Source organism: Ovis aries, chromosome 14 (genome assembly GCF_016772045.2).
Source record: "Ovis aries strain OAR_USU_Benz2616 breed Rambouillet chromosome 14, ARS-UI_Ramb_v3.0, whole genome shotgun sequence".
NCBI lineage: Eukaryota > Metazoa > Chordata > Mammalia > Artiodactyla > Bovidae > Ovis > Ovis aries.
Window position 1 is genome coordinate 44,799,126 of NC_056067.1, and position 12,269 is coordinate 44,811,394.

At 40.0% G+C, this 12,269-nt stretch overlaps 1 protein-coding gene across 8 annotated transcripts; it reads left to right on the forward strand.

Annotated features, from left to right (window-relative positions):
- Nucleotides 1-1,609: 1,609 nt before the first annotated feature.
- Nucleotides 1,610-11,930, forward strand: LOC101114378 (zinc finger protein 181). 8 transcript variants are annotated; one of them, XM_042231966.2, is made up of 7 exons: nucleotides 1,610-1,835; nucleotides 2,757-2,832; nucleotides 7,686-7,709; nucleotides 8,228-8,348; nucleotides 8,608-8,706; nucleotides 9,690-9,763; nucleotides 9,983-11,930. In XM_042231966.2, exons 2-7 carry the CDS (start codon nucleotides 2,824-2,826, stop codon nucleotides 11,174-11,176), a joined length of 1,521 nt encoding a protein of 506 aa, XP_042087900.1. In that variant the 5' UTR covers nucleotides 1,610-1,835; nucleotides 2,757-2,823; the 3' UTR covers nucleotides 11,177-11,930. The 8 variants fall into 8 exon arrangements, with proteins under 8 accessions (XP_042087900.1, XP_060254472.1, XP_027834020.1 ...); XM_060398489.1 differs by having other exon boundaries at nucleotides 8,611-8,706; XM_027978219.3 differs by having other exon boundaries at nucleotides 9,690-11,930.
- The last annotated feature ends 339 nt before the right edge of the window (nucleotides 11,931-12,269 follow it).

The following is a 12,269-nucleotide window of genomic DNA, read 5'->3' on the forward strand; positions in this document are numbered from 1 at the left end:
GACTGAGTAGAGACTTTATGTTTTAAAGTGTTTCCAGAGTGGTAGCAATCCCAGATTTTGTCTGAAAATCAAACTATATAATCTGTAGGAAAGAGAGGTACTTTCATCTAAGGATATTGGGGAGACCAGTAAAATCTCTTTTCAGGGACTGAGCAGCACACAAAGGTAACCAACCAAAAAAGGAAACAGCACGAACTGAGTACAGAAATTTAAAAATTTACAAAGATTCATAAGATCTTCAGATTTCCTAGGTGGTGCTAGTGGTAAAGAATGCACCTGCCAGGAGACATAGAGATGCAGGTTTGATCCCTGGGTCAGGAAGATCCCCTGGAGGAAGGCATGGCAACGCACTCCAGTATTCTTGCCTGGAGAATCCCATGGACAGAGGAGCCTGGTGAGCTACAGTCCATGGTGTTGCAAAGAGTCAGACACGACTGAAGCAACTTAGCACACATATCTTCAATATTGATATTATCATATTATGAATCAACTGTGCCTCCCATGTTACACAAATTTTTGAAAAACTGAACACAAAAAAATCCACTGGATAGGGAATTATATTAGATAAATAATAAATCATTCAGACTGCAATACAGAGACAGAAAGATGGAAATTAGAGTGGAAAAATCTACCTAACAACTAACTGGAATTCACAAGAAGAGGAGAAAAAATGGAGAAGAGCCCAATATATGGAGAAGGAAATTTTTCTGAGGACGGGAAGATGCCACTTAACAGATTCAATCTGCTCAACAATCCCAAGCAGGACAAAAGGCAAAGAATTTCATAAAAAGCATGAGAAAATTCTCTCATGCCATTTACAATTTTTTAAAAAAACAGGTAAAATGAATTTAATTTAAAAAGAAAATAAAGGCGACAACCCAAATTAATACCAAGAGTAGAATGCTCTGGCCTTGATACATCTGTCCAGCGCCTGTGTAGGTGGGCTGGGCAAAGTCCCAAGGACAGAGGAGGGTCAGAGGAGTGGTTTTTCCCACGACTGAGGGTCTTTATCCTCAAAACCCTCACTTGAGTCCGATAATCCTGAGTCCTTCGAGGACATGTAATGCACGTCACCGTGGTAGTCAGTGTCCAAGCGACGGCGGACCCCACGAACTTCCGGGAAGTGCAGTTGGTCCCCGTTCAGCTAACGTTGTGACAGCGCGGATACAGGGTATTTGGGGAAATACAGTCCTGGACAAGTGGAAGCTAAATACTCAAGAGCAGTACAAGCCGAGCAGAGTGGCAGCAAAGTTTTGAATGACGGATCTTCGGCTGGCAGAGGCCACTTCTTGTCCCGCACCAGCAAGTCTGCCCTTGTTCAAGGAGGAAAACGTCTGCACGAGCACAGAAACGACCCAAAAGACGTTTCACGGCCTCATAATCTTCAGGGAAACATAGGTTCCCGGTTTGGGCTCTCATTATCTTCACAGCGCTTGTAGACGCTGCCGTTGGTTTCGGGAAGCGAAGCTCGCCAGAGACGACTGTTGTCCCCTGCATTCTTCCGAGGGGATCGACCCTAGTAGAGTCTCCAAGCGGTGTAATTTCTCACAAAGCTCAACCCGTGGTCTCGCGGTGCTCCGAGATCGCGCGGCCGCTGAGCCTCCTGGGAAGTGTGGTTTTCTGGAAGGCAACCGTGCGAGTCACTGGCAACTTTTCTCCGTGAAGCGGAGGAGTCTGAGAAGTGCCGACCGGACCGGGGCTCCGCCTGGGGCTGCCCGGCGTTTGTCTCCGACCCAGCAGCAGTATTCTTGGTCCTGAAATCGCGCAGGACTCTGGGCAGCGCCGTTCCGGCGAGGCAAGCGGCCTTTGTTCACTACAGCTACACGGCGCGTCAGGTACGCGGAGGTGCCCGCCGTGGACGGCTTCCGTGTTGGTGGGGGTCTGCTGAGCGGTCAGGCAAGTGTGGGTGCGCGGAGGGTGGCCGGCGCTGGGCACGGCCGCCATGACCTCTCAGGTCCCAGCGTCCACCCCGCGGTGTGAGCCCAGGCAGGCCCCTGGCTCCTCTGGGCCTCTGTCCTGCTTTGTAAAAGGGGAGTAAGGATGGCGCTTACCTCTAAGAGCTGTTGTAAAAAAGGAAATGGGAGAGCGAGTGTGCGTTATACGCACTGAAAAAAAAAAAAAAATTGTGTAAACCCTAAATTGCTTCAGTGTTGCCGAGTTTCAGTTTTTCTCATCGTTTAGTTAAAAAAGAAATCTGGAATAATGTGAATGCCCACCATGCATAGTGGTGAAGATCGAAAGAGCTCTTATTTAACATTATTATTACTGTTGTTTTATGAGTCGGTCACTTATATATGGGCTGCCCAGGTGGCTCAGCGGTAAAGAATCCACCTGCCAGTGCAGGAGACGCAGGAGACCCCCTTCGATCCCTGGATAGGGAAGATCCCCTAGAGAAGGAAACGGCAACCTGCTCCAATATTCTTGCCTGAAATTTTACATAGAGGAGCCTGGCGGGCTACAGTCTATGGGGTCCCAGAGTTGGACACGACTGAGCGCGCGCGCGCACACACACACACACACACACACACACACACACACACACTCAGACACTCATGTATATTTGATAGTTGATGTACATGTAGATGCCACCTGGTTACCTCTTGCCAAGGAACACATTGTTAATTCAGGGAAAGGTTGGACCCCTAGAAAATGATTCCCAGTGGGATCCTCCATGCAGGTGTGTCCTGAGCTGCAAGATTGTGAGATACGCCTGATTTGTCATGACTGCTTTTTCCTGTTTTGATCTGCCTTTTCAGGCACTGCCCTTCTATAAGAAGACAACCTGGAAAGAGGACTGTGTCGACTATTGGAAATTGCAGAGTCATGTTTCAGGTAAGTTGATTTGTCCCCAAATCTTCCTAAAACACCCACTTATCAGGACTCTTGAGTGTTTGCTTTGCCTCTCCTCCCAGTTCCCACCTCACAAAGTTCACTTAGGGATTGGATCTTTGATTCCTTTCATTAAAATAAAGCATGGAGCCTGCAAAACTCCAAAGTATTTTCTCTCAGTGCTCTTCTTTTCTATCAGTTTTCTGCTAGAAGCAGAAAAGAGAAGAGTCTTGAGCAAAACTTTTTTAAAATTATGATTCAGAATTCAAGTTTGGAATTTTAGGTATTTGCTTTATGGTTGTTTAAGCTGTATCATGTGGTCTCTATTAATGGTATATGTCAGTCTTTTCAGTTATTCAAGTCAAGAGATGTTTGGAGTCATCCTTGAGACCTCCCTTTCTCTTATAATTCACATTGAGACACTGTAGTTAGATCTAAAATATACATAGTATATCTACACAACCTGAGCATTGGTTACCGCATCACTGCCACTGCCACTGCCTCCCTGGTCCAAGCCACTTAGGTTATTGCAGTAGTCACCTTGCTGGATTTCCTGCTTCTGCCCTTGACCCTCTTCAGTCTTCACAATACAGCTGTCACAGTGATCCTCTTGTTATATAAAATCCTGTCATTCCTCAGCTTAAAACTCTTTGGTGGCCCTAACTCAGAAATCAGAATTGTGTAGTGACAAAAAACTTTGCACAGTTAGGTTGTCTTATTACTTTCCTGATTTCATCTTCCATCTGTTTCTTTGTTCTCTGGGAGCAACAGCCACACTGGCTACCTGCCTCCAGGCCTTGGAAGTTGCTGTACTATCTGCAGGGAATATTCTTTACCTAGATATATACAAGCTTGCATTCTGACCTCCTTTGTGTCTTTGCTCTGTAGTTACTTTCTCAGTAAAATTTCCCTGAACACCTATGTAAAATCGTAGTCACCTTCTCTTGACTATCACTTCTACTCCTCCATCATTGTGTTGTTTTTCAAAGCACTCTCCTGTCCTGATGGCTCAGCGGTAAAGAACACGCCTGCCAATGCAGGAGACACAGGAGTCACAGTTTGACCCCTGAGTCGGGAAGATTCCCTGGAGGAAGAAATGGCAACCCCCTCCAGTGTTCTTGCCTGGGAAATCCCATGGACAGAGGAACCTGGTGGGCTGTAGTCTACAGGGTCTCAAAGAATCAGACACGACTGAGCATGCATGCACACACATCACTCACTAGCTGCTACACTACACTGCATGTGTTTGCTATATGCATCTGCTCATTGTTTATCTCCTCCTATTGGAAAGGATATTTTTTTTTTTTGACTGTTTTATCTTTAGTGGCCAGAGTGGTATCTGGTATAGCCAGATACTTGGTAAAGAGTTGTTGAATGAAGGAGTGATGAGAAAATGATGGGAAAGAATCATGGAGTGGAAATGAAACCTGTATAGGAGAAGGTGTGAGTGGCATATATGCATGTTGGGCAGTCTGTTTCTTGGGAATGTTAGAAAATTAGAATTTAAATAAGTCTTTTTTTTTTTTTTTTTTTAGGTAAAAGCTAAAGTGAACTAACTGCCAAAATCAGTCATTGACTTATTTTCTAAACACTTAACAAATAACTGTTAGGAGATTCTTACATAGGTTTCTGTCATTGGTACACAAGATTTCATGATCTCATGCAGTACTGTCAAAGAGAACTTTCTGTAGTGGTGGAAGTATCCTACTTGTGTCCTGTCCATTGTGGTAGCCACCAGCCCCTTATGACTGTTAAGCAGTTGAATTATAACTGGAGTGACTAAGGAACTGACTTTTTTATTTTATTTAAATTTAATTTTAATTAAATTTTATAGCCAAATACAGTGGCTACTGTATTAAACAATACAGGACTGGTATGGATGAAACTGGAGACTATTATACAGAGTGAAGTAAGCCAGAAAGAAAAACACCAATATGGTATACTAACACATATATATGGAATTTAGAAAGATGGTACCGATAACCTTGTATGTGAGACAGCAAAAGAGACATAGATGTATAGAACAGTCTTTTGGGCTCTATGGGAGAGGGAAAGGGGAGGACAATTTGGGGGAATGGCACTGAAACATGTATAATATCATATAAGAAACGAATCACCAGTCCAGGTTCGATACAGGATGCTTGGAGCTGGTGCACTGGGATGACTTGGAGGGATGGTACGGGGAGGGAGGTGGGAGGGGGGTTCAGGATGGGGAACACGAGTACGCCCATGGCGGATTCATGTTGACATGTGGCAGAACCAATACAATATTGTAAAGTAAAAAAAATTAAAAAAATTTTTTAAATAAATAAATTTAAAAACTAAAAAAAAATTAAGGTATTTATTTAATATCTAAGTTCTAGGGGCAGAGGTGAAATAGCATCCCAGGCTGCTGGGACACTGAAGGGGAAGAGAGAGTTGAAGCATCCCTTCCTGGAGTTGTCTAGGTGGCCCATAATACCAGGGAGGCAGAGGTGAAAGTGAAGTTATACCAAACTGAGAGAACACCTTGAGTATAGGTAGAGAGGCCTAAGAGAGTCTTTCAAGGAAATGCAAAAATTTTGTGCAGCAGTGGTTTTCAAACAGGGTTGACTTTGTTCCCCTTAATCCCATTCATAAGAGACATTTGATAATGTCTAGAGACATTTTCTGGAGAAGGCAATGGCACCCCCCTCCAGTACTCTTGCCTGGAAAATCCCAGGGACAGGGGAGCCTGGTGGGCTGCCGTCTATGGGGTTGCACAGAGTCGGACATGACTGAAGCGACTTAGCAGCAGCAGCAGAGACATTTTCAGCTGTTAAAACGGGGGTAGGGAATAGTTAAGGGGAGTTGCTACTAGTATCTGAAGGGTCGAGGCTAGGGATGCTGTTAAACATCCTAAAATTCTCAGGACAGCCCCCACAGCAAAGAGTTGTTCAGCTTAAAATGTCAGTAGTGCCAAGACTGAGAAACTTTGATTTAAATAAAGATCAAAGAATATGTTAGAGTATGTGGGGTTTCTTCTCTGGACTATTAATATTATGATATTGATTAATATCAAAACTTAAAATATGAAATATCTTTGCATTGGTAGAAAAAAACATGGTGTTTTATTCATTTAATATAGTGTTGACTTTTCAGTTGGGCTTATCAGGTGAGATTTGTAAAAGCTGAGCATTTTAAAGATCACTGTGGAAAACAGGAAAAGATGGACATTTTCTCAGTTCATGTGATAAGGCTAGTATAACCCCCATATCTAGCTAAGAGCAAATACAGATGGGAAAAATACTTTTCCCTGGTGCCAAAGGGAGACCTTCTCCCCTTTCCTTTTCTTAAGAGTGTTTCCTTGAGAAAAATATGTAACTATATCCTTTCCCCTGTCCCTTTGAGATGTTTATAAATCTTTTCAAAGCTAAATAAGCCTCTGCCAGTTTTACAGAGCATTAAAGTCTTTCTTAAGGGCATTGATGGCACTAGTGGTAAACAACCTGCCTGCCAATGCAGGAGACATAAGAGATGTTGGTTCGATTCCTGAGTTGGGAAAATTTCCTGGGAGGAGGGCATGGCAACCCACTCCAGTATTCTTGCCTGGAGAATCCCATGGACAGAGGAGCCTGGCAGGCTATGGTCCGTAGGGTTGCACAGAGTTGGACACGACTGAAGCGACTTAGTATGCCTGTGCAAGGGCCCTGGAGACATCCCTTTGAAATGAAAACATGAAGGAAGATGCACCTCTGTCTCCCTATCTGTATGGGAGTTTAGCCTAGACTTCTGGCTTCAGGTCTAAATAAGCTGAAAATTTTACAGTAACCAAACCATGTCTGTTTCACCAATGAAACATAGTAATAATGACATTTTAAATGCACTGAAGGAAATTCAACCAGCTCCATATTCTTGCCTTGGACAGGAAAAAAAAAGGAAAGCCCTTGGACAGAGGAGCCTGGGGGGCTGCTAACTACCTGCTTGTCATAAAGATAATGAGTTTTGAATTTTTTCTTTGGAGTAAAGGCACCTAACACAGAGGACTACCCCAATAACCAGGTGAATTTAGGATGAACTATGTGTTGCAATAGTTCATCCTAAATTCACCTGTAATTGCAAAGTGATGTCTCCAAGGCCCTTGTGCATGCATGCTAAGTTGCTTTACTCATGTCCGACTGTGTGACCCTGTAATGGGTTGTATCTGACTGACTTTATAAAAGGGTGAGAGTTCTTTCTGTCCTTGCAGTCTCATTAATTATTAGCTATTATTATTATGAAGTGCATTACAGTCTGGTTTAATGCTTTCTCAGTAATAAAACTGTTCTCTTTTTACATTATAGAAAGGATTTTCTGCTTGGTAGATTTGATTGATTTTTAATTTCCCCAACACCAGACAAAGGTAAATTCTCTCTTTAAAACCAAAGACCAGTATCACTGGTGAAGACACGTGTAAAACACCCAAATGAAGTAATATAGTATTGAATCTATAGTTGGAATGAAAAATTTACAGTAGCCAAACAATGTCTGTTTCACCAATGAAACATAGTAATAATGACATTTTAAATGCACTGAAGGAAATTCAACCAGCTCCATATTCTTGCCTTGGACAGGAAAAAAAAGGAAAGCCCTTGGACAGAGGAACCTGGGGGTCTGCAGTCCATGGGAGTCACAAAAGGGTTGGACACACTTAGGAGCTAAACAACAACAAATGTATACATGTTTTTTTCACATATTTTAATTTGACTAGCCAATAAGTTATGATTGAACATTTAAACTTTTTCTAAAATTTTTCCACTTTAAATAATACCATGAATGAATACTGTTGGGAAGAAATCTGTTTTCTTAGGATATTTTCCTTAGGATGTGTCTTATTTTTTCTTTGCTCTTCCTTTAAGGTTCTATTTAAAGACTACCAAAAGGTATGAAACCATCCTTCAGTCCTTTTGCCCAGGAGTCTCAAATTATTTTAATTATAGATTATAAGGGTTAATTATGTACCATAAATGTTTTTGCTTTTTGTTTATAAAGTGGTTATATATATGATTATGTGTTTATCTTTAATATAAAGATGTCTTTTTTTGAGCCTATTGGATTCTTTTTTTTAAACTTAATTCATGTTTTATTACTTGGCACATAAGCTATGAAAAACAAAACTAAGCACTTGACTAAATGCTGTCAAATGTTGAATGCTGAATTTTAAAAATTTTATGATTCTGTTCCCTACTCTCCTGAAGCAGAGTTCTTGTATTTGTCTCTTACCCTTATTGTATAACAGCGCCAAGCACATATCCAATTATTACTTAGATCAGATTCTTGATCATTGTGACAACTGCTGGAATCTTTTTCCCTTTCTTCCACACCAGGGTAATTTTATCCTTTAATCAGTGACAGAAGAGGCCTGGGCTATGATTGAGCCTAAACGTGTTTGCTGTTTCAGGTGACATTTAGTGATGTGGCCATAGACTTCTCTCATGAAGAGTGGAGATGGCTCAGTTCTACTCAGAGGGATTTATACAAGGATGTGATGGTCCAGAATTATGAGAACCTGGTATCCCTAGGTAAGTATATCTCTTCCTTCCCCTCAATGGAGATCTTACATCTGCCACTGTGAATTGCTAGAGATCCTCTTTAGTAAATGGCTGAATTTTTGTTTCACAGTCCTAAGGACATGTATAGTTTTGTTTTGTCCTGCCTGAAGCTTATCGTCCCATTTCAGTGAACATCCTTCAGATCTTTCTTTGGTCCCTTTTATGGTGATGGTCTCTCCATGAAGACCACAACTTAAACAGTGTTTTTTTCTAATATTTTTCCTGCAAGCAGGTCTTTCTATACCTAAGCCATATGTGATTGCTTTATTGGAGGATGGCAAAGAACCTTGGATGGTGGAGGAAAAGCTGTCAAAAGATATGTTTTCAGGTAAGTCATGGTGAATCAGGAAACAGATCTTCGTTTAAAGATGCTTGTGTAAAGTAGAGAGGCATTTTAGTATATTTTAGAGATACTGTTATCAGAGATTACAGAAGTAACAAAATTGAGGGATGCTTAGATTTCTAAATGACAGTTCCTCTATCCTAAATTATTATCTTTCTGTATTACTCATCTGACCAAAAGTGAAGGGTTTTGCCATCATTATAATCCAAATTGTCATTTATTTGAATTGAAATAAGGCAAATTTTTCTGTTATATGTCCATGTAAGGAAAAATATACAAATGGTTTTAGGCTAAAAAAGCTGTCAACTAAATGGAAAACCACTTTACCCCTGAGGCAGAACTTCAAAGATCAAGAGTGAACATAAATGTTAAAGGAAGTAAGGGATATATAAGAAGGTCTCTAACAACAGTATTTTCTGTCAGTAAATATTATGAGTTCACATAGATCCTACCTAAACTCACAGAGCTTAAATCTTTCTGAGCCATAAAGAGTATTTACATTATTTTGTTGTCATTGTAGCTATTTAGTGCAGTGCTGTACATTCTCCATATTAAGCATAATAATCTGACAGCAAATTGAGATTAATCAAAGTTTGGAGAACCAAGGCTGAGATAAAATGTAGTCGTTCATATAAGTATAGACACAAAATGTTGGCTTGGGATCCAGAATGCCTTTTGCATTTTCTTTCTGATAGTTTCATTTTTTTCCCCATAGACTGTCTATGTATTAATTCATTTCCCTTATTACACTCTGTTCCTGCCTCTGTGAGCTGTTTGTATTCTCTGTGCTCCATTTTAACTTTGTTCAGAAATCATTGAATATATGAGAGTTGTCAGAGCTATGTGTTTTCTTGGCACTGGGGGGAATGACTTTATTTTTTATCCAATTCTCCTGTTTCTGACATAGAAGTTTCCTTTCAAGAAGTTCAGATAAAGCAGTGTTTTGCTCTTTATCTTATATATTACAGATTGTAAATCAAGATGGGAAAACAAAGAATTATCAGTGAAGGAGGATATTTATGATGAAGATTTACCCCAAATGGTAATAAAGGAAAAAACTACACAACAAAATAATAAATTTTCAAATTTTAACAAGGACTTGTATTATATCAAAAAGTTGGAGGGGAAGTATGAAAATCAAGTAGAGCATTTCAGACCAGTGACCCTCACCTTTAGAGAAAGTCCCATTGGGGAAAGTGTTTACAAATGTAATGTGTTTAAAAGCATCTTCCATTTAAAGTCTATTTTTTCTGAACCACAGAGAATTTCTGCTGAAGGGAAGTCACATAAATGTGATATACTTAAGAAGAGCTTACCAACAAATTCAGTTATAAAAAATGAGAATATCAATGATGGAAAGAAACTTCTGAATTCTAATGAAAGTGTAGCAGCCTTCAGCCAAAGCAAATCTCTTACCCTTCACCAGACTTTGAATAGAGAGAAAATCTATACCTGCAGTGAATGTGGGAAAGCCTTTGGCAAACAATCAATCCTTAATCGGCATTGGAGAATTCATACAGGAGAGAAACCCTATGAATGTCATGAATGTGGGAAGACTTTTAGCCATGGCTCATCCCTTACTCGACATCAAATAAGCCACAGTGGAGAGAAACCTTACAAATGTATTGAATGTGGAAAAGCCTTTAGCCATGTCTCATCACTTACTAATCATCAAAGCACTCACACTGGAGAGAAACCATACGAATGTATGAACTGTGGAAAGGCGTTTAGTCGTGTTTCACATCTCATTGAACATCTGAGAATTCATACTCAAGAAAAACTCTATGAATGTCGAATATGCGGGAAGGCATTCATTCACAGGTCATCTCTCATTCACCATCAGAAAATTCATACTGGAGAGAAACCTTATGAATGTAGAGAATGTGGAAAAGCCTTTTGCTGTAGCTCACACCTTACTCGACATCAAAGAATTCATGCTATTGAGAAACAATTTGAATGTAACAAATGTCTGAAAGTCTTTAGCAGCCTCTCATTTCTTATTCAGCATCAGAGTATTCATACTGAAGAAAAGCCCTTTGAATGTCAAAAATGTGGGAAATCTTTCAACCAACCTGAATCACTGAATATGCATTTGAGAAACCACACTAGATTGAAACCTTATGAATGCAGTATATGTGGGAAAGCCTTCAGTCACAGGTCATCTCTGTTTCAACATCACAGAATTCATACTGGAGAGAAACCCTATGAATGCATTAAATGTGGGAAGACCTTCAGCTGTAGCTCAAACCTTACTGTACATCAGAGAATTCATACTGGAGAAAAGCCATATAAATGTAATGAATGTGGGAAGGCATTTAGCAAAGGCTCAAATCTTACTGCCCATCAGCGAGTACATAATGGAGAGAAACCCAGTAGTACAATAAGTGTGGGAAAGTCTTTAGGCCATATGAGTCACTGTGTGTATGAAAGATCATATAATAGAGAAACTGCATAAAGGCAGTGTTCATCATGCTATACTGTAGCTGTAGATCTTCCCAGATTCAAAATCAGAAAATCTATTTCTGATTTTCTATTTCAGGAGAAAATTCTTAAGAATGTAATGAATATGGGAAAGTCTAGCAATGATATAAGCCTTATTGTTTATCACAATTCACACTGTAGAGAGATTATGATGGCAATAAGTGTGGGAAAGACTTTAGCCAGCATTAATCCCTTAGTTGACATAAGTAAATCCACACTGGAGAAAAATCCTTTATATGTAACAAGTTGGGAAAGACATTAGGCAAACATGAATCTCTTAAGAAACATAACACACATACAGGAGAGAAGCAATACGAATATAGAGATTGTGGGAAGTCCTTCAGTTAAAATACATCCTTCATTCTCTACATCAGAGAACTCACACTGAAGAGAAAGTTTATGTAAGGAATGTAGCAAAGTGTTCGTTTACTAAGCTTACAGGCATCAGAAGATTAATGCTAGAACCACCTGAAGGATGTAGGAAATATGTGTAAGTCTTTCTTTGCATTGATGCTAATTTGTAAACAGTTCTACAGGAGAGCAAACAAGCATAAATCAACATGCATATCATAAAGTAGAAGCATGCATTTTACTCCAGGTCCTACATAAAAATTAGCTAATGGGCATGTGAAGATATATAGTCACTCAGTGAATCCAGTAAATGTAATAAATGAACATTGCAATAGAAGTAAAAAGTGGTATGAATAAAATTTTTCATTTCTAATAAAGTGGTTTTGTATATGTTGAACTCCTTTGACACACTGATATTTCTTAGAGTTTTCCACTATCTTCCTCTTGACGAATGAGGATCAGCTTTCCTGTATAGCCTTCAGTGGAAGACCAGCAAACCTAGAAAAAAGTGGCCTGATCTCTGTACTAAGAATGTGACTATTTTGGTGAGGTTAATATACAGTCCATTTCCTGTTGACTTAAATGATGCATTTTAATTTTTATAAGTGCTGTGAGAATCCAACCAAGAAATTACATACAGTGAGGGATTAGAGCAGAGTGGATGTGCTTTTTAGCCCAAATCCTAAGGGATGAGTCCTAATTACAGTGACCATCCA

What these genes read in the sequence shown, in the direction of transcription:
- LOC101114378 (XM_027978219.3), top strand. An exon ending in TATTTAAAGACTACCAAAAG is followed by an intron (nt 7,710 to 8,227) that starts GTATGAAACCAT and finishes TTGCTGTTTCAG; the next exon opens with GTGACATTTAGTGATGTGGC. An exon ending in TGAGAACCTGGTATCCCTAG is followed by an intron (nt 8,349 to 8,607) that starts GTAAGTATATCT and finishes TTTTCCTGCAAG; the next exon opens with CAGGTCTTTCTATACCTAAG.